Source organism: Xiphophorus couchianus, chromosome 6, assembly GCF_001444195.1.
Source record: "Xiphophorus couchianus chromosome 6, X_couchianus-1.0, whole genome shotgun sequence".
Classification (NCBI taxonomy): domain Eukaryota; kingdom Metazoa; phylum Chordata; class Actinopteri; order Cyprinodontiformes; family Poeciliidae; genus Xiphophorus; species Xiphophorus couchianus.
The window spans coordinates 21,475,139-21,500,268 of record NC_040233.1 but is presented as its reverse complement, the minus strand read 5'-3'; the positions used below and the strand labels follow the sequence as shown (position 1 = coordinate 21,500,268).

Here is a 25,130-nt window from a genome sequence, read left to right as displayed (position 1 = left end):
TTGACTGTAAATATGTTACTTGTCTTCATTGATTGTGTGTTTGGATTAAAAATTGTGCAACAATATCCAGCTTTGAACTGAAAACAACATGAACTAAATCTTTTTGTGACTAATGAATCAATTCAATAAATAAGTTTCATTTTTAAAATTACTGACATACTGTAGTTTCTGATGATATTCTAATTTATTATAATGCACCTATTCCCAGATTTCAAAGAAGTATTTTGCTGGAAGATTGAGATGCTGGAAGCAAAAAAGAAATTAGAAAGTAAACAAGACTTTGCAGCACCATCCTCCATACAGCATAATTGCTTTCAGGTGTCTGTCTCTTCTGCTTGTTTAGCCGTATTTGAGAACCGCTCCTCCACAACCGTCTCTAACCCAGCTGGGGTTTGTGATGCAACTGCAGTGGCATTGTTAATGCAATATCACATTTGTCTTAAAAGGAGAAAAGAATTGCCAATCAAAATTTCAAAAGTACAATTTGAATGGAAAGCTTTTATTAAATATTGATGTCACACACATGGTTAGCGGGTCGTTGGCGTTTGAAGGAAAATTCATCACTTTGACGCCCTTGTGCTACTTTGCTCCACAGTGAACAGCTGTTACATCACCCTTGAATCACTCATTTTCAAAGTAAGACGAGTTGAGGTAAACACTAAAATCTTTGGAATGCAAAGGACTCTCAGGTTTCCACAGCAAATGCTCACAGTGAGATATGAGATTGTACCATTAATTACATCACCCACTTATTCTGCATTGATTTGTCTTTGATTGCAGAGCAATCAAAGATAGCAAAAAATGATAGAAGTTTTTATTAATAAATGCATATATAAAAGTATCTTTTAAAGCACCGTCCTATCACATGTCAGAAGTTAAGTAGATTATGAGCGTAAGGTGTGAGTGCAGTCGTTCACGAGTCCTTCAACAGGTGCAGTTGTCCTTGGAGTGGATTTGAAATTCTGTTCCTGAAAATGGCGACCATGTGCATTGCTGGTGTGTGAATGTGTGACTGAATGAAAAAACATTATGTAGAGCTGCACAGGCCTAAACATCAGCTATCTGGGTGTAAACCATTTAAACTATTCTATACAAAGGGCAAGTTACAATGAAAATTGTAACTTGCCAAAAGGAACTGAACTGAAATTTTGGCCCCTGGTGGAAATGTATCCAAACAGGCGTCCTTCCTCTTCATGTTAAACAGAGTCTAGCAAGCTATAATACTGAAATATTTCATAATTCTTTTCAAAGAAGAATAATGTTAGAGTCCAGGATAGCAACAAATGAAAGTTAAAATCTGTCCAGGTTTTTTGATGTTTGGAGAAGGGAAATAAAAAAAAAAAAGCTGAACACAAACAAAAAAAAAAAAGCAGTGAGGACTCCTGTGTTCCTGCCACGGTCAAAGCTCCTCAGCAGCTGAGTTCATCCCTGGGGGGAGTACCTGGGTGGTGCACTGTCAGCAGGATTTGTGCTTCGGCTAGACGACCGAGCCTTCCAGGTGTCGAAACATGATGACAGCAAAGGCAGGTATTACCACAGCCAAAGCAGTGATCAATAATAGGAGAAGGTGAGAGGGAACAGAGAGGGCAGACAGAACCACAACACTGCATGGCACCTCTGGAATCTCCATTTCGCCAACCTTCTCCTCCTTCTCACGTGAGAGTCTACCAGCGACCAGGAGAAGATCTTAAAGGGTAGCGCCGCTTCATCTCATGTCCTGGTTTTATCCGGGAAAGATCTGAGTAAAGGTACGGAGGGTGGCCGTCATTGCACATCGCCATCTTTCACTTATCATCGAATGCAGTTAGTCTTCTTCGTCCACATAAGTTGAGGGAAACCAGCCCACCTGTGAAACAGCAGAACAGAAAAGAATCAGGCACCAGGTCAAAGTTACACAAATCTAAAAGAATCTTGACAATTTGATCTTTTTATATTATAAATCTCAGGTCACAGAGAAACACAGTTATTATTTTTGGAATAACTAAATCAGACCTGACAGGAATCCTACTTAGGCAGTAATGTAAGTAGACAGGCTTCACAATGATCATTCACAGCTGGCATTAAAATTCGCTCTGAGCGATCAGTTCACATTTTCCCCAATTTTGTGCAAATTAACACGTCACAGAGCAAGGCGATAAACATACAGTATGACATCACTGCTCACTTGAACTGCCATAATTAAGAACTTACAGAATGCCCTCTCACCATCTCCTTTTCAGGGCACATTCTCTGGACACTGATTTTGCTGTTCACAATGCATTTTGGGAGATTTTCTTAAACTGGGAGCTGTCCAGACACACCTGCTCTTTGAGGGGAGTCCACTAATGATCCACTGATGCAGATACAAGAGTCTCAATCCACTTCTGAGATATTTTACCACTGATCAGACATTATCAGATCATTCACAACAGACATTAGCAGCAATGAATGTGATCAGGAATGACATAGGAAGTGAGGGAGTTAATGAGAGGAAACCAACCAACTACCTGGATTGTCTATATAGGAATAGAGTGGATGTTTTATAGTTCTAAAGTTGCACAGACCCACTCTTTCTTTCTGTACTGGTAACCACACTAATAGTGTGGAAGTTTTTTTAATTGGTTATTTCACATTTGCCACGTTTTGCCCTTTTATGTGTTTTATGTGCTTCCATAAAACTTCAAACATACACTTTAGGAGAAAGGGCAAATATCATCACAGAAAACATGGCTGTTTATTTTCCAAAACCCTTCATTATGGCTAAATTAAAACAATTCTAGAAAGATAAGCATGCCCAAATTCCTCCACAGAAATATAAAAAAAAACTAATTTGACGCTCAATGGCAATTGTTGTCACCAAGGGTGGTGGAACTTTGTATTAGGATTAAGGGGCAATTACTTTTTCACATTGGGCCAGGTTGATTTTCATAATCTTTTCCTCTTAATAAATGAACTTATAATCTCAAACTGTTTTTTGTGTACAAAACAGGAGAAATCTGTAAGAGGCAAATCGTTTTTAGAACAATGTTGTTAATCCTGATGGTATCACCATCTTAGAGCACAGCGTGTGTTTTTCATCTTAGTTTGAAACAGGGGTGTAAATGTCTCTTTTAAAATAATACACATGCATAACTGTTAATCATTATGAAATGATCTTGTACTGTTGAACAAAAATAAATATGTTATGACGCATTTTTAGACTTTAAGCTATGATTTTATCATTTCATTTGTGTAGAAAACTCCTTCCCAAAACCTTTAGGATTCAGAAGAACTCCTATGATGTAGAGCAAGGCAGCACTGTGCCCTTAGGCTATTAGTGAGAAAATGGATTGTTTTACTCTTTTACAAACATTTTCTTGTGAAGAAAGGAACATTTTCAGTACAAGCAGAGAGCATACTAATACTACCAATGTTGCTAGTAATAGTGAGGAAGTCAGATGTACAAATTAGCTAATCTGCCTACTCTAGTTATAATGAAGAGAATGCTTTTGTCGTTATCTCACTCAAGAATCATCCCATTACGTTTCACTTATAAGATGACATAAAAAGATGAAGAAAATAAAAATAAAATGACTAAATATTTTTTAGAATCTTTCCCTTCTCTATCAAAAAATAAAGAAAATAATGTGAAATAGCCTAAATTCAAACCGTTTAATCAAAAGCAGCGGCAACTGACCTTGCCATCAACCTCTCCCCTCCACCAGCCATTGGTCATCTTGGTGTAGATCCTGATAATGTCTCCCTGCTGCAGAGAGAGCTCCCGCGTGTCTCTGGAGCTGAAGTCGTAACGTGCCACTGCAATACCGACTATCCTGGGAGAAATAACTGAGACATGGAAAGATCCTGTTATTTTATTGTGATTCGCTGACAAAAATTTACTTTTTTGACTTTCAAAGTAATCCCAAAATTGTTCAAATGTTTGTAATCCAGATAGATTCAAGTCATGCTAAAAGTAAATAAAAACTGGAACAGAACTTGAGGTTGCCTGGTATACATGGAGACATCTTCACCAGTCCTTCTTGTTGGGGCCCAGTGTTGTAAAGATCAGAGGTCATGGATATTGTGGTTTTGTGCTGAACTTATTAAAAGTTAACCCTGAAGTCAGTTCACGTAATGCATCCTCCCTTATCAGGGTAAATAACATTCTTCCTTACACGTGCAGGTCAGGCCTCGTGTCACATGTGAACATGGGTATGGAAAGGTTTGTCTGCCTTATCGGAGAAAATACAGATGACAGCTGTGAAGATACGCTGGACGAAAGGAGCGCATCTGCTCCCAAGTGCACACAGAGGCACAATGTAAGATGACAGGTGCTCTTACCATCAAATAAATATGCACCTATACAGGATTTGTACTCGCCATGTAACAAATACAATTTACATGATAATATGTTCGGTATTGCCGTGCATTTACATCAGAGCAGCAAATTGCACACTCTGAGAATTTCTTCACTATTTCTGGACTCAATAAAATTCAACCAATTTTCTTTTTCAACATATCTTGGATCGATTACCAGTAAAAGTGCACACATGTAATTGCATTCCTTTTTGCCACTTTACAGTCACTCTAAAACAAACTGGAGATAGGACAGTAAGATCTGCTATAAATTTAAATCACTAATTTATGTTCTTATTTGTCTTTATTGTACTGATGTTATGGGACATGACACAGTAGTAACACCAATGGAAAACATGGTGATGTATCCTACTATCAATAAAAGTACTAAAAAGTGAACTTATTTCAGTGATTCAACTAAAAAAGTGAAATTACATAACAAAATGCATTACAAAGTGAGATATTTTAAGCATTTATTTCTAAAAACCCAAAACTACATTTCTCAAAAAGTTTAATATAAGACCAAAACTATTTTTTAAGACAGAAATGTTATATGTCCTACATAACTAGTTGTTCAGCAGACAGTCACTGACACCCTCCACCAGGAGGACAAGTTCATTAAAATCCTTGCTTGAAAACATCCTTTTCACTTCATGTTGTATCCAAGGATGTCAATGGAAAGTTGAGTGGAGGGACAAAGTGTGGTAGAAAAAAAATTCACAAGCATCAGGAATAACTGTAGCCACCACTCACATGTATCCAGAGTTTGACCTGCAACTCTGCCACTCCTTGTGTTAAGCAAGCAATCTTCAGTAAACTATTAAATTGGCTTTGTTTTACATGCCTTTTTAGGCTGAAGTTATTTCTTGTGCATCTCTTTCTCCCACAGTTCTTCGTAACACTAAACTTTCCATTGATATGTTTGCACACAGCATGCTGTAAACTGTTAGTGGCTTACCCTCTTTAGTGTCAATTTAAAAATTTCTGATTAAGTTTCAAATTTATCACACTGTGTGTGATTAATCTTATTATTATTATTATTATTATCTGAATTACTGAAATAAAGATGCTTTTTGGCAGAAACAAACCGTTCTACTTCATTCAGATGTATTTATATCTTACTTAAAATGTCATAAATGAAGACAGTTGTGCTTCATGAACTCTGAAATATGGGGATGCAGCTCAAAAGAGACAAAGAAGAGCAAAAAAGCTGCACCTGTACCTGACCAGAAAGGCGAGAAGGAGGGAGGAACAAAGCCGCAGCCGCCAGAAGAAACTACAGAGAAACATAGCAAAAGATGGAGGAGGAAGTGGGGGAAGTGGGAGGTGGGTAAGGGGAGCGGGAGGTTCAGTCCGTAGCGGGAGCAGAGAGAGAAAACATAAGCAAAGTAAACAGAAGTTTGACAGAAAGAGTGTGTGTGAGATGGTGGAGAGGAGAGGAGAAAGCAGAAAAGTTGTCAAAGTCAAAAATACAAGGAAAAAGAAAATACTGCTGAAGTATTCTGTGAGAGAAATGGGCAAAACAGTGAAACCATCAGACAAAACTGTCACTTTACGAGATCAGATTCATGGATAACCGTTACAATGTATTAAATTATTGGGGATTGGGAGATCTTGATAATCTGTTGGCATCAGCAATCCTTTCAGCTTCAATCCAGATGAGCAGAACCAAATGAATGTGGTCAAGATTGGTGGTTTGACTAGGACATGTCTTAAAACTCAGACAGGTCATTTCAGAAGTTACACTATAGTAAATAGTAAAAAAAAAAAAAGAAAACTACCTAGTAAATATACCTGTGTGAAGTAAAATCCCAGTATAAATCCAGATGCTTTGTGAAGCCCTCATTGGTTTGTTAAAGAAGATTAATGAACCAACAACATCACCAAAAAGCAAAGGTCAGGAAGAAAGTTGTGGAGAAGTTTAAATCATGGTTACGTTCTGGAACAATATTTCAAGTTTTGAGCGTCTCACAGAGCTCTGTTCAAGCCATTAGCTTAAAACCAATCCACATAGCTCTAATCAGAAAAGCAACCAGTAGGCCCATGGTGACTCTGGGGGGGTTGCAGAGGTTCACAGCTCAGGTGAAAGAATGTGGGCCAACTAAGATTGGAAAGAAGAAAGTTAATGTAGAGAAAATTCAAATCAACATAGCAAACGTGTTAAAGAAGGTACTTAAGTCAGACAAAACCTAAAACAAAAAATTTTGGCCTGCATGCAAATTATGACTTGAGCATCTGTCAATTTGATTATTAAATTAAATCAAGTCTCAAACCTGGTAACAGTATCATTTCAATGTATTTAAAGAATTGATTTTTTGCAGGCGTACTGGCTTTAAGATTTTCATCAAAGAAATACAACCAGAAAACCCTATGGATAAGACGTCTCTTCTCCAGGCAGATATTTAATTATCATTACACAGCAGATCATTTTCTGATCCCAGCAGTAACACAAACAGACAATGACAAGTACAAAGTCAGTCACAATTAAAACTTTTTGAAGGAGATTTCCCAACAACTTTTCTTAATAACTTATAGCGTTTCTGTAGTTCTGAATCTTTGTGAATGTTTGCTCAGTCACACATTTTCTCTATTCATTGCTATTCAGCACCTTGTTTTGAGATTCAAACCTTTTTTATTATCATTTTGCTTTTGCATGACATCTATCTCTCCACAGAGGCTGTTTACCTGACAGAGAATACAGTGCCCACACTACTGCGTCGACGGGGGTGGACGACTTAAGGCAATAATAATCTACCCCGCAAAGCACAGAGGCAGCCGTGGCTCTGTCAAGGTATCATGAGAGAAGGTAGTGCTGTGAGTGGCAGCAGAAAACAAAAGCACCTCTTACAGAGATGCTTTGAAGCTCCATGCGCTCTGAGACCGACTCTGCCAAAAGAAGCAAAGGGACAAGGATGCAGCAGAATTTTACATCCAAACAGACACAAAGGCCCAACTCTGACTTTGTTCTAGCGTTCATCTGCTCGCCCTGGCTCCTGGTTGTTTACACATGCATCTCTTTTTAAGTTAAGACAGTTTACCTCCAGCTGCCTCCCGCTCATCTAGATTAGATCACATTTGCAAACTTTTCCCAGTTTTGTGGAAGGCGTTGTGGTCCCTCCGTTGGACCCAAGGTATTCCCCCAGGTGTATGTCAGCAGGCGGCTGTCACACTGTTTTTTTTTCCCGTTGCTGGAGCCAGCCCAAGTGAAATGTCATGTCCTGTCAGTAAGATTGTGAAGCCATCTCGCAGCTAAGCAGTGTTCGGAGTGTGACGTTTTGGAGTAGCAGGCTCTTGGTGGTTGCCTAAGGCGCTTAGCCCTAACTGGGACCTCCCTGCCAAGACTGGTGAGCTGCTCAGGCTCCTTTTTATTTATACGTCAGTAAGCTTCCAAATCTCTCTATTGTTTTTAGCTCAGTCCCTTATTTTCCATATCACCTTACTCTTCTATGCATCTTTATAGCTATTCCCTTTTATTAACAAAGAAATTGGCAGCAGAAACAAATGGATATTGAAATAATAGCAGTCCAAGACGAACCAGATCGATCACTCTTTGGTAGAAATTATAATGTATAAGTGTTGGATTAGTTTTTGATGAAGTGAGAGTCCGACTACTGCTCAGGTGTAGTAGAGTAACAGGTAATGAGTAGATCCAACTGGCATTCAGTGAGGTCATTTGTTCGCTTTTATACAGCAAACAGGTGAGGCAGCACTGTAACATGTTGGTTATCGTGCATTATTCTCTGAAACTGAGTGAAATTGGGTTGTTTCAAACATTGTTTGGAAAAATTGGGAAAGGAAACATAAAGTAGCACAGAAAATGATAAACCGATATTTTACTTCTATTTATTAGCCTATCCAGCAGATAGAGTATCCGAGTCATGATTGTAGAGGTACTAGCTCATTGAAGCTCAGACATTATGTTCTGTTTTTTCCTTTTTGGTATTTTCTTTTTAGAACGTATCAATAAGTTGCCGTTTTAAAAACTCTTCTGCCTCAGTAATTTATAGGTCACAGATGAACTTCACAAATAAATAATACTTGAAAGAGAAATTTTGAGAATTTCCAGAAAATTGAAAAAGTATTTATCAAAACCAATTTTATTCTTAGGAATGGTTTAGAACCTTTACTGAGTGTTTTCACTTAAATGGTTTCTAAAATAAAATCTACTCAAAGAGACACTTAGTAGGGAGGACTAGCTAGAGTAAGGAGTTATAGGAGCTAACAGAGATAAACATACATGGTCATGGGCATTGGTACAGTTCCAACTCAAACCTTGCCAGTGAGTATGGTAGCAAATAGATGCATATATAAAAACATAATATTGGCAAGAAACCCTCCTATGGTCCCATTTTTTAAAAGGACATTCTGAATGGGTTACAAATCCATTAACTGGGCTAAAGAGAAACAGTGCAACATTTTATAGACACACTGTCTGTCAGATGGAATGAAAACACTGAATTTAATCCAGAGTACTTTATGAAGCATGGTGGCTGAGGCATAATGATATGTCAAACTTTCCATTCATTATTTTATATACTTAAATTTCATGCTTCTAGAGATGTAGTCCTGAGTTTCTGGTTTGTAGTTTCCTGATGTATTCTGGATCTTTCTGTTTTCTGTTCTCCTTACTTTCCCTGTTGTTTGAGTTTTCCTTTCTCCTATTGGCTTTGAGGCCTTTCTTGTGAAGCTGTGTTCTGTTTTCGTATTGTTTTCTAGTTTCAGGTCTCTGTGTTTATTTTATGTCCTGCCATTCATAGCATTTCTATCCCCTCTGTTATCTGTTTTTCTCTTTTAGCTGCTCTCACTCTGGTTGCTCGATTGTCAACCCTCCGTGTTCCAGGTTTCTCTTCTTAGCTCTCAAATATGTTTGCTTCATGTTTCCTTTTGGACTTTCTTTAGACTTTGTCCCTTGGATTTCTTTAAGTTCTGTTTCAGTTATTAAAACTTTCATTTTTTGCTCCTCTCCTTGTCTGTATTTGTGTCCTCTCAAACCCACCACTTGTGACAGAGGATGTTTTTCAAACTAGGGTTTCAGGGACATTTATCACATACCAAAGATGATGGGTCAGTTTGAATGCATCAAAAACTTGAAGAGGTCATGTTGCCTTATGTTGAAGAAGAAACACCCTTGAAATTATTTTTTGTTACAGGGCAATGAACCCAACCACACCAGTATGTGTGTAGAATGATTGGTTCACACCAAAAAAATGTTATGGAGTATAATCCCCAAATCTGAATACAAAAGAAAACCAAACATGCTGTTTCTTAGACAAAACCAAGAAATTTAGAGTTATGGATACAGAAAACTATATTTGTTCATAGTTTTCAGAAATTGGTCAACTCCAAGCAACAAATGTATGGAGTACAAATAGTTCTTATGAAGCTTTTTATTTTCATTTATACAGTAAATGTTTGAGTTTTTATGAAAAATGCAGACACTACAATTTTTTTGAACATTTCATCACTCACTTTTCTTCACTTTTTCCAAAGTAAGAACAAATTCGATAATTTTTTTCTTCATTCTTTGATTTGGAAAATAATGTGCAGTGTTCCCAGTGTATTTCATCTGCTGAATGTTTTATAAATGGCCTGATCTGGTATAGCATTTTTCTACTCATATTGAACACTCAAAGTGCTTAAACTTAGAATAACATTCACTCAACCAGACTCACAACATTCACTAAGAAAAATGCGGTTTAGTAAGCAAGTTGGGGTTAAATGCCTTGCTTATGCCTTGCCTTGACATGACAGGTGAAATGAAATCAACAACTTTTTAATGGTGAGATAATTAATCTTCCCATTGAGCTACAGCTAAATTAAAGGAATTTTATGAATTTTACTCTCTTTTTAGTCTACACTGCTAAAATTCTGAACATGACTGTACATTGTCCCGCAGTTATAGAGTAAATATTATAGGAAAGCAAGCAAGAAAATAAGAAAGGCTACTCAAGAGAATACATTTGAAATCTATTAAAGGGAAGTCATCATTTTAAGATTTAAATACTCTGGATCCAATTTCATCTTATCTTGCTCAAAAACATGGCCAGAGCTGGACAAATTAGTTGGCATATCAGATTTTAAAACTTAACTGATCAAAAGGTGAGTAGACTTGGCTTAGTCTGAAAAATGGGGTGTCTAAGTAGAGTGCGACGCGTAGGGGACACAGGCGAAAGGGTTCAGCCAGAGTGCTATTTATGACAGAATCATTACTTTATAAGTTACAGTGTTTTACACATTGTGACAGATATGATCTCATCTTCCCAAGAACGAAATGGTTTGATTGTAGAAAAAAGTTAAGATTGTGGTTTGAGATTCGAGCAAACTGTTTCATAAAATAAATTCCTTCTATCCATTCTATGTGATAACATAGAAAGGATACAGCACAGGCTGTGTCTGTTATACACAGATGGCAGGTAAGCAGCCTTCCAAGAAAAAAAAGGAACAAAACTCACCTTTTTCCTTTTTATTTGATCTCTTTTATTATAGCAAGAGCCACAAATGCTGGTCTTGGAAGCAGGTCAAAACAAAAGCTTTGCTTAGAATGTCTTTCAGATATAACCGGCTCAAGATATGATCTGAGCATGTAGTGTTTCCACCTATCAAGCAGAAAGTGTCAGGGAAGAAACCTGGATGTTTGTGAAGCAGACTCACCGTTGCCAACCTTGGTAATGGCCTTAGGCATGATTCCATTGGACAGTTCTCGGTAAGGAACCTGCAGAGTGGTGTCAAGGCTGCTGAATCCCTCTTTCAGTGAGTGTTGTTTATAGTACTCCACCAAGTCCTGTGTGAGATGAGCACAAGAAAATACCTCAATGAAATAAGGAGGCAAGTCTGGGTTATATTTGCACCAAAGTTTAGGTAGTATAAACTATATACCTTTGCACCTTTGATTTTGAAATTTCTTGATGTTGACTCATGATGATATATTTATATTTTTTATGTAAAATCTTATTACTGGCAGATGCTGCAAGTATTTGCTAATTACATATTTTAGCTGCTCATTTTCCAGCAAGAATAGAAAAAGATATTTTTGTATTCATTGGCTTTTTGTCTATTAAAGGGACAAAAAGCCAATTGTTATTGTTGTTCAGCAACAATACTTTTGCTGAATAGCAAAAGTATTGTTATAACAACCCGGTCCATTAATGCTATGGAGTTCTGTGGGACCAAATTAAAAAGAATCCATACAAAGTCAAAACCGTTACCAGCACAGTCTTGAACAGGCGACTCTCAGCGATGTAAAAGCATCCATCCTTGGTCAGAATCTTAATGTGCTTCACTTTATCGTTGAACCTGTGGAGGGTGAAAAGGACATAGACTGATAATCAACTATACATGCTTTTACCTCCGTTTGGTCTCTAAGGTGAACCATAAAGAGTGGCGGTCTGAGAGATTAGTTGGTTGTCATGCAAGAAAGTATGTTTGTGTAACAAACTGAATAGAAAAAAGTTTTTTTTTCTTTAAATAAATATGTAAAGTGTCTTAGGCCTCATCAATTTTACCTAGTAATTATGTATTTTAAGCTATATTTTTAATGTAATATTTAGAAACTGGTACTTTATTCATAAGACTTTATACCATTTAGGAGGTATTAACAAAATTCTATATAATAAACCAATTACCCGAAGACCATATTCTAAGAAGTGAATACATTTTTACCTTGCTGAATTACAAAGCAATATCTTACAATTCAATTAATAATGTTTATTTATTTGGCATTCATCACCACAGTATAGAATATGTTGTTATTATAACACATTTGTCACAACAACAAAAAATCTAATTAATGCAATTACTTAGTCACAGCCTTGTAAACAATCCAACAGCCAGCAGCTGAAATGGAGTGTTGCGCAGTGTGATCATGTGCTTTACAGCCGGGGGAAGTTCATGATAATCAAACTCTCTCTTTTTCCCTTTCTTGTCTCTAATAAGTAAAAGTAGTTTCCTAAGATTTACAGAATAATGCTGGGAAGCAGTTCCCAACATTATTCTGTTGGGTTTAATGTAAACCCAACAGAATAATGTTGGGTTTAATGTTGGGGTGAATGGTTTAATTAAACCATTCAAGCTAAATTAAATGGTTGATCTTAAATAATTGTGATCATAATCATATTTCATTATATGTGAACAATGCAAGAACCAACACAATGGAGTTGCAACAGCTAATTGCTTCCTATATAGTGAACGATAACATTCTTTTATCTCATTTGGTGCTGAATTTCCAGGTGTGTGTTTCTTTGCTTCCTATGTGGCTCTGAAGTCTGGAACATCGTCCTAATGTCCCTACGATTCACAGACTGCACAACCGAAGATGTTTTTATTTAGACAGGCCTTTATGTATGTCTTGTTTTATTATTTTGCCTTTGTGATGTATGTCTGTGAAAAGTCTTGTAGAAAAATAATTTTACCTATGATATTTTTTGCAAAACTTCTTATACATTAAAACTTAAAAAGAGTCCAGGATTAAAACTACAATAATGTTCCAATTATATCCTCTATTAGTTTGATGTTTTACTTAGAACGAACATTGTAAATAATGTTCACAGTTAAATATGTTAAAGGACTTCTTATTTACAGAGTTATGTAAAAAAAATCATAGTACAGATATTGTAAATCATAACAAACGCTATCTGAAAAACATACGTACAAGACTCTAAATATACTGGCACACACAGTCAAATGTGTTCAGTTAAGGAAAGGGTGACAGCCTAAACCCAAAAGTGGGAAACAAAGAGAAACAGACTGGCATGTAAGATCTAGGGCAAAACATTAAAAAGAGTTTCATTGTGTCTGATGTTTTCCTTGATACATTATAGATATATGAGGGGTAATATATTATTTATACAGTATGTGTTGTAATATAACGCAGAGACATATAAGGTATGTTTTCTGAAAAGAGTCTCTCTTATAATCGCAGGACTGGAAACTACAGAGATATTGCATTTAACACAGAGATATGCTCATAGGCCAGCCACTTGTGGTGTAGTTTGACATTAAACAGCTCTAGTTGATCGGTAAGAGTTCGCTGCGTAAAGCTCCATTATCTCAAACAGCCATCCTGATAATGATCTTAAGCACTGAGACGGGCAATTAGGATTGGACTGTTCAGAAACTGGCCCACTAGATCAAAGCAAGGAATGAGTAACTGCATGAGCCAACCAAAAATAAATGGGCTGGAATGGTGTGTCACTGGCTAAATAGTCTTAACATCCAAACACTATTTCAAAGTGCTCTCTCCATCGTTATAATCTCCCACAATTGTCATGCCAGGTCAGGAGGACTCGGTGGGCCTTTATTTCTTTTAAAAGACCGTACACGCTTTGATGTGGCTTGAAAGATGTTCACCAGTTAAACAGACAAAGTTGCTTTTCAAAAGAGAGACAAGAAGCCACTTTGCTTCTAGATAAGGCAGCCTTTTATTGGGGCTTTGTGAGATTGTATGTGGTATCTACAATTCAAAGGTATTGTTAACCCTCTTTTGAAATGCATTTCTAAGAGTTGTAACAAAAGTGCATCAAGTGGTGCCATCAAAAGCTATCGAGTGTTCCTTATGTCTGAGACGCATAGCTGGATAATAAAATGACAATCCATTTCCACTTTTTCTCTAAGCCACATTTGCCCGATATGCATAAACTAAGCCAACTACGATAATGTTTACACTAAATCAGAGTCTTGTATGCTTACATGAAAACTGTAAAAAAATAGCCACGTTACAAATGTACATCTTTGCCTTGGTCTATTTTATGTGATAGACCAAGGCAATAAGTGGGAACTGGAAGGCAACTTATTTTTAAACTCTTCAACATTACAATGTAATACATATGGCATGCATGCATCACTCCAACTGCAGCTAAAAATATTTCTGCAGAATCTTTACAGATCAAAGAAAATGCCACCCATTTTTTTTCCAGGGCAGTTTTTGCTCAATCAGATTTTATGAAGAGTGTGATTCAAAGCTGCAGCAGGTAAATTTCATAAAAATATGTATTTTACATATTTGTCCATGACAGTAAAACAAGAGACAGATAATCAGTGAAAAAAAATGTTGTCTTCACCCAGCAGTGCTACTGCCATTTGCAGAAATATACCACTACAAATCAGAAACAATCAGAGTCAGGAGGAGGGTCTTAGTATTGTCAATCACACTCGTGTACATGCTGCTCTGGATTACAAGTTTGCTGCAGCTGTTGAAATGGTGGAAAGCAACTTACCATTAGAGGTAAACTGTTTATCTGCCACCACCAGAGGCCAGGCTAACTAACATGCTCATTCACTACATGGGGGAAAAGTGTGAGCAGCGCTTATATGAGCCTGATTGATTGCTTGTTTCTGACAGATGTATTTCTGCAGATGGTAGTAGGACCACAGGGAGGAAGCAAAGGAGTTAGATTTTTTACATTGATTAACTGTCTCATGTTATACTGTCACAACATAGTGACCAGAAAAATAGAAGCATTTTTATATTTTATGATTTTCTTTAAAGATTGCTCTGATTTTAAGCTCCATCCATCTTCCCATTAACTCAAGTCAGTCTCTCTGTCTCTGTTGATGGGAAGTATTGCCACAGTATAATGATACTATCAGAAAAAAATAAAGTTGAGAGAGTGCAGCAATATAAGAACAATGTAGGACTTGTCCAAATATACAAAATATACAGGATATTTTGACGACATCTACATCCATGTAGATGTCGTCCTACCTCCTACTTTCTACCTCCTACCTCCTACTTCTACATCCTCCAGGATGTGAGATATTTCTAGATGATCATCACTCAGCCTAACACAGTGCCTCTGTCAGTTTGCCATTTTCCTGCTATCCATTCCTTTGACATCTTTTCTCCTGCTTTCCACACAATGTTAAAGAAGAAGGCGATTCATCAGGTCAGATCACTGATGTTCCATTGCTTCATCCAGTTCTGACACTCGTCTGTCCATCAAAGACACTTTGAGCAAGGGAAAAAGCTCAGCTTGGGTGTCCTTACTGGTCTACAGCTGTACAGCCCAAAAAGCAAGCAGCAACATACTGTGTGATCTACCACCTTTCTATTACAGTCGGCGTAAAGGTTCACAGCAATTTAATGACTGTATAATGGGATCTACAAGATCTCACCACCTTCCTACACATCAATGAACAATGGGCAATAGTAGGAATCCTGTATTGGTTCACTGAATCTTCGTTCTTGGACCTTATTTTGTGGGTAGAACAGCCGAAAGACCTGCTGCTCTGTAAAAGCTTTCATATGAGACTATAACAAATTGGGCTTTGTCAGCGTTTTTCATTTATCTACTGTTGCTGCTTCTAAATCCAAAAGGGTAGACTGACCTAGAATGGCAGGATAATAAGACCCCCTGGTAATTTTTGGTTTTGGGGCGCATTTTACATTCAAATGAATCAGTAACCTGTAAGCATTAATGTTCATATTTATTCAATGAAACACACTTTAGAAAGAGAAAAATGTGGTTTACTTTTATTGAGGTGGCAATTTTATTAGTTTTATTCAGAAAAATGTTATGTGAGGACGTTTGGCTAAGACGTTTGGTTTTAAGAATTTTTATTGAGTCAATTCTGAAACAGCTTCATGTTTCATGATGATTGTTTTTTAGCAGTGGAATCCATTTTTAATGAGATCCAGACAAACACTGGTAAATGTCACAGGGAAACAGATGAAATTTTTGGGATTTTAAAATTACCATTTGCAAATTACCATTTGCATTTCTGTGCAAATGGCAATTAGCACAGAAATGTGTATTGTGTCATGTACTATCTCAGTTTCACCCTCAGTTTAACTAGTAACACCAACAACCCAGATAAACATGCAGCTTTTTTCAATGATGTCTCTGCACAAGATGTGAAGAATGCGCCACGGTCTCCAGAATCTCAATCATTGTTTGGATCGGTTGGATCAGGCCTTCATCTATTTCATTATGTGAAGGCATTCATGATGCTACTGGGTTCTTACTAATCACTAAGAAGCTTTTTCTTCTGTGCATCAACTCATGAGTTTGTTGTTAAGTGGGCCTGAGATAGAGACCACTATGCCGTTTTCATTTGCACTGCTTTCCATACAGCTACCTCTGTTTGTTCTATTGATCAATGCATTTAGATGTGAGGCTTAGATATTGAATTTTATTAGTCCAAATACATTCTTATTGCTTCTACTGTATGTTGTTTTAAATACTGTACATCAGGTTGATAGCTGTATGTGCTGCTTCGTGTTATAAAATCATGTTATTCTAGTGATTAATAAAGTTTCCAATCTAATTTAATTCAATCCAATAATTAGGTTTTATTGAGATGAACTTCACAGGATGATTCTCTTCTGTAGTTCTGCTATTCATTTTAAATGCAGTACGGAAGACTTAGAATGCCGTCATATGACTCACTTTATGCTGATGGCATATTCGTTGCAGTCTTTGCTCCGGTGTCGAACCAGATAAGTGCTGTTCCCTCTGTCGATGAGCTCCTCCTCAGCCTGGTATCTCTCCATTAGCCCTGCAAACCTGAACAATCAATGAACAACTACTGCACTTACACCGCGGCCCATTCATGACATAACAATGAAAACAGTGAATAGCAATCAATAACATAGTGCAGAAATGAATTATGGTTATCATACACAATCTCTTTTTTCTTACCAAAGCTGGGAAGAATAATCGACAGGTTTTGGAACCTGGCGGAGAGAGGAATTGTGGTTATTTTGTGTTTTAATACGATCGATACAAAGGGTGGAGGTCATTAGAGGTAATGTGATATTCAAGCCACATCTGATGGCTAAAATAAGTCTTCTTCAGTGAAAAAAGGCAATTCTAAGTCCTATATCTCATTGCTCAGACATCAATAGTAGCCATTATCTACTGAATGCGTTGTAATCACACTAGATTTTGTTATTGATTTGAATAAATACAAACACTTACACATGGGCAAGGCCTCACAGCATCACTTGGAAAGAAGCCAGTATTGCTTGTCGCCAGAATTTTGCCCTGCAATGGCAGCAGTTTGTTAATCGCATTATATTTGTCTGGGTTAAGATGAACTTTCTCCCTCGTTTTTTCCTCCCCTTTTCAACTCTCCTCCCCCCACCCTCGGTTCAGTAAATCCTCAGCAATTAGCACACAACAAGCAGTGCATCTAATTTGCAGCCTGAGTTAATTATGGTTCAAAGTCTGCTGGCAGTTAGATTTGTACTGCATCAAAACAAGAGCCTCGTTTTAACACTAAATAATAGATCGTATTCTAGTCTTTTAATATCTAAATAATGTGAGCGCAGGCTCACGCCAAAGACACGCGGCTGCTTTTCAGGAAACCTGCCCAAAGCAATCGCAAGTTATATGTGCTCATCTATAATTCTTTAAAACAAACAACAGAAACTGTTGTCTGCATCAAATAAAACCTACTGCTAAGAATAACCTCTGTATTTCACCACATATAAAAAAAAAGACCTGTTAAAACGTCTTTTCCACCTTTAAAAATGTGCAACTCAACAGAAAAACAAGATGAAATATTTACACAACCTCACATAATTGAGGATGTTGCTGTGTTCAGAATTAACCACCACATTCAAACTCCTCTTGTGATCATTGTAAGTCTTGACTTATGGTGTAAAAAGAAATACATTTCATTGTATGAAAAAACCAAGGCTGAAATTTTGGGTCATAATTTCAAACAGTTGTGGGCAACTTGGGGGGAAAAAAATCTTCAGACCTGTTTGTGCTAGAAAGCTCAAATTTAAAAGGAACTTCATCTTTCATCACAACAATGCAAAGAACACATCCATATCGTCAAAATAATGGCTTTAACAGAAGATTACAGTTTTGTAGTCACCTGGTCAGAGTCCAGACCTGCGAATCTGGTCAAAACCCTGTATGGTGATCCGAAATGGAGCCCATAAAATTAGACAGATTTTAAGCTAAATTATAACCTGTGCTTATTCAACAGGGTGAGCAAACTTATGCCACCACCTATTTTAGCTAAATCTTTAAAGATTTCAGTTTGTTTTACAGGTTAAAGGTTACAGGTCACTATAAAATGTGAAACAAAAGTTCTAAGATGAATTCTCCTTGTCGTTTCTTTTGTTTTTTTAAATCTATCAAACAAACCCAGCATTTTAACAGGAGTATGCTAAACCTAAACTTAAATATCCACTTTAAGTTTAGGTTTAGCTTTTAATACAGCTTTAATCCACTAACATGTATCTCATGTTTTCGAAAACAATAAGAACATCTGTCAGCATTAACCTGATAATATGGGCTTACAAGTTCAAATTCGAGGTCAATTTGAAGTCCATTGAGCGAACATGAGAAGACAAGAAATGGTGGGGAGACGTTAAGCTTCTCATTCAGCTTCCTGCCCTGTTTATGCTTTCCTCCTCACTCCTCTTTATTAGGGTATGAAATGCTTTTTGGAGCCATCCAAGCCCTGGCAGTAACTAAATTGGATAGCGAATCTTTACCCATCTCTATGATTCATTCTGTGTAATAACATTTCATCAAAGGTTTTTAAGAGAGCCCTTCTCTATTTGTTATGCTTTCGATAAGCGTATGATACAGATTAAACTTATTACTCTGTTGGCATAAACAGGCAGCAGCCAGAGGATCAAATGAAATTACAGTGATTGATTGTATTGTTCTGCCAGGGGGATGGGGGATAATTGCCTTCTGGGTAACAGGGGATATGAATTCTCAGTGTTCTGTAATTCCATCCTCTGGCGCCACCGGGGACGCTAAAGATTAAAGGCACCCTGTGGAGTTTTCATTGTAAACAAACAAGGTTCTGTTCAGATTCAGTGTTTTTCCCCAAATTGTATTGTGTGCAACTATAAGACCTTTTAAACTTGTTTATGTGAAATTGTTTAGAAAATCTTTTGTTTTATTAATCTTTGTACATTTTTTGAGTTCATTGCCGCTGCTAGTAGCTGGGATCCATCACCACAGATATAAAGTATAATAAAGCAGTTTGAATTTGCAGGCTACATAAACATATTTTGATTATTTTGTCAAAATCAATTTTTGCTTTTTAAATAACTGTATATTTTTTATATAAAAATATGTAAAAGCAAACAATCTTTAATTTATATGAATTCATTTTATGAAACACTGGCACAAGTCTGTGTACATGCATGTTTGCCAATCCCAGTGTTACCATTCTGGACTGAACAATTCCATCAGCTGGAAATTATCACTATTTACATACCTTTGTTTTTATGTATTTATTTATGGTTACTGTCCTTTTGGATGAGCTTTTATTGTTGTATTGCAGTTTTGCCCCTGCTCCCAAGACAGATTTCTCCTATGGGAGAGTAATAAAATGATCTTATCTTACCTTCCCCACAAACGTTTTAGCATTCATGAATAGATGGGGGACAAAGGCAAATCTTGAAATGTCATTGCTGTCTCAAATAGTCTCTGACCTGTCTCTGACCTGCTATTAAAATTTAATGTTTTTCAAATATAATACTTAACAGACATATTTTAGCAGCGCTGGATCCAACCTTTTCTCCCTTTTTAGTTCAAAATTGTGCATCTGTGTCAAATTTTGTAAACTTTTAACAAGCCCGTGTTACAGAATTCCTTCAGCTGACATATGGCAAGCCCATCTTCCCTTTGGTATTTCTGAAGTGGCACTTCACTATTGGCTATGCTTAACTTCATATGTCACTGATCTCCTACTGAAAGGTCCTGGTGTAAAAAACACTTAGCAGGGAAAGTGCCTGCACTAGAACGCTGGGTTTCCCAGCTTGAATTGTGATTCAAAATCACAACAAAACTTCATGATGAAATGAATGGAGAACAAAATTAACTTTATATATTGCTCTATGTAAATCTAAGTGTGATTTCACATTAAACATTCTCAGCCGCAGACTGTTTGAATTTGCTTTCCAATGCTGATTACGATCTTGTGGACTTATTAGTCATGTGCAAACCTTCAGCTGTTAAACATGCGGTCCTGGTAAACACTGTAACACTGTGTCATACGACACGAGTTATCGTGAGCTCACTCATGGCTGGATAAATTATTTATTATCTCCGAAGTTAAAAGTAGCCCCTTAGAATCATCCTTCTTTTAAAACAAGAAGGCATTTATATAGTTTCATTATTTCTATCTTAAGTCTCCCTTTGCACAAACATGCCAAAGGCTAAGCAATCATCTTCTTTGATTTTCAAAGAATATTTATGAAATTAAGAAAATGTTACTAGTTTCCAGTTTATGTGTCTTTGTCTTTACAGCTACAATTTTCTTGATTTTAATAAGGACTGTTTATTTTCACCTGTGTACCTCTTGTCTCCTTCTCAACAACAATTTGACAAATGGTTTACACCCAGCTCAAGTCCAGACCTAAATCTGATTGAAAATTTGTGGCAAGACTAAATTTAATTCGTAAATATTTATTTAGAAAAATAAAAACATTATTGTCTGTGGTAATAAGTCTGTCTGGGAACGATTCTAGAAGAACACACATCTACCACTGCTAACCTTTAGCTAGGAAGCTCTCGGTATCATTATGCAGCAGGCATATATGCAGAAATGAGTTTCACCACCTTATTGCTCCGATTATGCTCTTACAGCATGCACTGTTGCTATGGTAGCAAACAATGCAGTGCCATCAGTTCTAGGACATGACATTCTGGTTGCTACTCATCCAGCTTACAACAAGTCTCCTGGCACTCATGTCCTCGTCCTCCAACTTGTGCAGTGACACAACAGAGAGAATCATAGGGCATCAGAAATCGGGCTAACTGCCCACTCCCAGCCGGGCTGCTGGCAAAGGTTGCTCTGATTGGAGCAGCACCAGAAGGAGAATGAGGCTTTGATGTCACCATAAAACAGAGCTGGAAGCAGTGAGATAGGGCTGCCAACAGACCACAAATAACACTATCTTTTCAAAAATAGATACGGTCAAAGACCCTGAACTTCTGGCTGACGTCGTGAGAGGTTTGCACAATTTGCCGGAACACAAAATGGCAAATAAGCAGTAAAACATCCTGGGGGGGCTAAAGGGTTTGTAGTTTTATCGTTTCATTGTGTCACCTAATTAATCAACTGAAGTCACTAATTGGTTAGATCATCCGATGGCTCTGATTCAATCTAAGCAGTGACAGAAAGGACAGATATCCCATCTGTAAGGTGGCTGGAGTCCAGTGGAGTTCATGTGATAGTTCTGATGGTAGCTGACCTCATAAGGCAGCACAGAGAGTCTGATGAACAACCACAACAGAATCAGCAATTCATCAGGAAGAAAGCTGCCAGAAAGATAAACCATTGCTGTTGGTACGCTGATATCTTGCTAATAGTCTTCCAATTTTGCTTGTCACAAAGTGGAACGATGGAGTTAAAATGCAAAACGCATTTAAACCAGTGTTAGTGGAAAGATATTTCATGTGTCTTACCGGTCAAATGAGTCTGAACATATTATTTTTTCATAAAGTCACAGATGTGGACATAAAACAGGAATGAGTAGACTGTGGCACACACCTGCCACCAGGAGCTGTGCAGGTCAGCAAACATCAACTCAATTACATCCCCTGCCTGAATGCTTAGTGGGGGCCCACACTGGGGGCTGGGGATGCCGCTGTAGTCTCTGATCACAATCATCCTCGGTAAACCTGGCAGACAGGGAGCACAAACAGTCAAATTCCACTTTCTCTGCTTTTAGTTCAGAGTATTGTGAAAGCAAAGTAGAGGAATACTACAATGTGAAATAAAGGCTACTTTTCTGTACAAAATCAGAACAAATCCAGTTAAATAATGTGAGTAAGTTAGTACATATTATAAAGAGAACTACTAAGATAAAATAAATATTGAAAAACATAAAAAAAAAAAAAAGATAAATTACAAAATATTTCAAAATATGAAATCCTCGCAATTCAGAAGTCCTGAAAATTAAAAAATCCTAAAACATTTGTTAATTTTTTAGATCAGGATGTGATGTGTTTATTTATTTAAATTTCTCAGCCTACTTCGTGTTGTTCAGCATGTTCTACTAAAGTGATTTCTTGGTCTCTAATAATCTGTAAGTAATCAGGCCATGGAGAGAAGAGGCAGCCTGCCAGTATTTTTTCCCCTTTGTCAAGATCCCCAATATCTGAGGGGGGATTAGGAGCAAACACCCGCTCAAATAGCAAAATCTGTGAACATTTGGAACCCCTTATAAATCACTTATAACCACCTATTTCAGCAGTTATACTGATGAAATGCAGTGTCTTGTTTTACTGGACATTAAATGTAGGTTTTGACAAAAAATCAGACTGACACTGGTCTGAAAATGGCTATATTTAAATGACTTGGATCTGTATCTGGACCAAAACTAAAATCCTAGTCAGGACATCCCTCAAATGAGAATTCTTCAACATTTTGATACAAAACTCTATTTGTTTGTTTAAAACAAAAAATGTGTTGATGGTAGACAACATTTAACTGACTGTGCCTATCGATACTCAGCAGAACAAAGATAACATATCAAAAGCTATTGAGATGATCACTTAGTAAATTCTTTCTATTCTTTCTCCAGCACAAATTATTCCATTGCTTTTAATTGACTGGTTTCATTCTCGACTCTTTCCCAGGTCTTTTAAGATCTAAAGCACTTAAAAGGTTCAACCCTAAAAGCACCAATTTACCATCACAGGAAATCCATCTCTTTGAATCCTGAAAGGTGGCGCACCAATCTTTCCTCTGCACGGCAGAGCCAACACAGCCACAAGCATGAGGCTGAGGCAAAGACTAAACACCCCTGCCAACTTAAAAGACACAGCTACTTACTCTCCGCTGACTCACACATCTAACCCGCCTCAGACAGATCACCCTTCCAGCTCCAGCTCCCCTGCAAACCAGCCTGAGGAAACTATTAGCTGACTGTGACCTCAGATGAATGGAATAGCTCGCATTCATGTTTTTAATAAGAACAATAAGCACGGCTGTCTTCCTCATAAACCCCCTTATGGAAATTGATTTATCACAAAGGCTCGCTCGGCTCAGCAGCCGAGGCTGAGGCACCACGGATTGCTCGGGGAGCGATTCTGCATTTCTTTTCCAGTATTTCTCCCGCGTGCTTCTCATAATCATTCCACCCACTCCAATTCATCTCAATGCGATCAAGGGTTTAGGCACCATGGCGAGCAAAAGGAAAGAGGCTTTCTTTCTGGCTCTGGTTAACGATCCCTTGCTCATACTTTTATCTGGTCATTAAAATTTGTTAAATGCCTAAGTCAATTGGATATTCTGCTCCAAAATAGAGCTGATTCATGGCCTGATTTATGAGAAAATAGCATTCTGAATATATTTCATGAGTGCACGAGTTCTATGACTGAAACTGTATCAGTTATTTCAATCTTTCTTAACTCTCTGCTACAAGGCCGAGATGAAATAATTTTTAAAAAAGTCTGTGAAGGCCTCTGCAGGTTAACAAACTTGTTCAAGTGGTCAAATCATGCTGACCTGGGCCTGGTGGTGCTGTGTTCTCCTGTAAATTGTGAAAGAAGGAAAGAAACAGAGAAAGAAAGAGAAGAAAATAGCAAAAGGTAAAATATTCGTTGTGCCTGTACAGGATCAGATTGACATGAGAAATGAGTCACACAATCATGTTGATGGTTTACACTGTTTAAGTGATTTAACCAGTTTAGCACCAATGATGGGAAACTGTTTTTTAATCACTCTGATTAAGGCATCAGATGACATGTGTTGTGAAATGGCCATATATAAATAAAACTGAATTGAATTGAAAATGTTAAAAGCAGTAGCTCTTCTCAGGTAACTCTCTTCATTAAGTATAAATGGAATATAGTGAATGAACAGATAGATGGATAAACAGACCATTCACTATACGTTTAATACAAATAGCTGCATTTTGTTTTCAAAATTCACAATGCCTGTTTGGTTTATGAGAAAAATTTATTTTTTAATAGCAGCATTTTATTTTAGCAGCACTTTATTTACCAAATCTGGAAAAACAAAAAGTAGAAGCTCCTAAAAAAAAATAGAAAAAAAACGCCCTAAATTTAAACATGAAATGAGACAGTTATTATTTAAAAAACACATCTCCTATCAACTTCCTTCCACAAAAGGAGTGAAGTTAAAACTGTAATAACAAGGTCACCTGTAGCTTTGTTGATGTTATTAACAAAAGCCTTCATGATCTTTCCAACCACAGGCAAAATAAGAGTCCAGCTGCTGCTTCATGCCTGAATCGTTACGTTAGCTAAGATGTCTTAAGTCGAAGAAGAGAAACAGATCAGGTCTTACCTTGGGCCTCAGCTTGACAGGATCTGCAGGCAGGTGGGAAACAGACACTGCGAGAGGAATACAATATTAGTCTATGGTGGCTTCTTGACATCCAACCTCAACTGTCAACCTCTGGTGGCCCTTATCATGCTTCTGAATGCATAAAAACCGCAGTGGTTGTGAAAGAGAGGAAGCTTGTCAGACTCCTGAGCTGGCTTTAGCTGTGTGTGAACTGGGTGAGGATAATGTACCTAAAAACACCAGTCTGGAGACACACACATGAGGCTGTTCCAGGAACAGCATTAAAATTCAGCAAATACTTTTTTTTGTTAGTCTTAAGCTGCAAAAACAGGGAGAATATGTGTTTTATTTGGCACTTTCCTTAAACAGAATGCGAAGGGAAATATGACATTAGGAGAGAAAGGAAGGTTCAAGGTTAATGTTACATTTACATATATTAATTTGAAAATGGTGAGAATAAAACATTTGTATTTCTGCCTTCTGCAATTCAGAAAGAAAATGCATGGAATTGCAATAAAGTTCTCAAAACATTTTACTCCAAATAGCATAACTCTGCTCTATAGATTATATGGTCATATAAT

At 37.3% G+C, this 25,130-nt stretch overlaps 1 protein-coding gene across 2 annotated transcripts in view; it reads right to left on the bottom strand.

Annotated features, from left to right (window-relative positions):
- Positions 1 to 478: 478 nt before the first annotated feature.
- The window catches only part of LOC114146182 (guanine nucleotide exchange factor VAV3-like), a 55,956-nt gene continuing 31,304 nt past the window's right edge, over positions 479 to 25,130 (bottom strand). Inside the window, exons 18-27 of one of the 2 annotated variants that reach the window (XM_028020033.1) lie at positions 24,550 to 24,596; positions 23,746 to 23,770; positions 21,784 to 21,914; positions 17,229 to 17,294; positions 16,950 to 16,984; positions 16,698 to 16,814; positions 11,520 to 11,607; positions 10,966 to 11,095; positions 3,656 to 3,804; positions 479 to 1,846 (exon numbers count right to left, since the gene is read on the bottom strand). In XM_028020033.1, coding sequence (XP_027875834.1) covers positions 1,805 to 1,846; positions 3,656 to 3,804; positions 10,966 to 11,095; positions 11,520 to 11,607; positions 16,698 to 16,814; positions 16,950 to 16,984; positions 17,229 to 17,294; positions 21,784 to 21,914; positions 23,746 to 23,770; positions 24,550 to 24,596 — 830 coding nt within the window. In that variant the 3' untranslated portion in view covers positions 479 to 1,804. Of the gene's footprint in view, positions 1,847 to 3,655; positions 3,805 to 10,965; positions 11,096 to 11,519; positions 11,608 to 16,697; positions 16,815 to 16,949; positions 16,985 to 17,228; positions 17,295 to 21,783; positions 21,915 to 23,745; positions 23,771 to 24,549; positions 24,597 to 25,130 lie in introns of those variants that run through there. The other variant, XR_003595859.1, reaches the window with a different exon arrangement.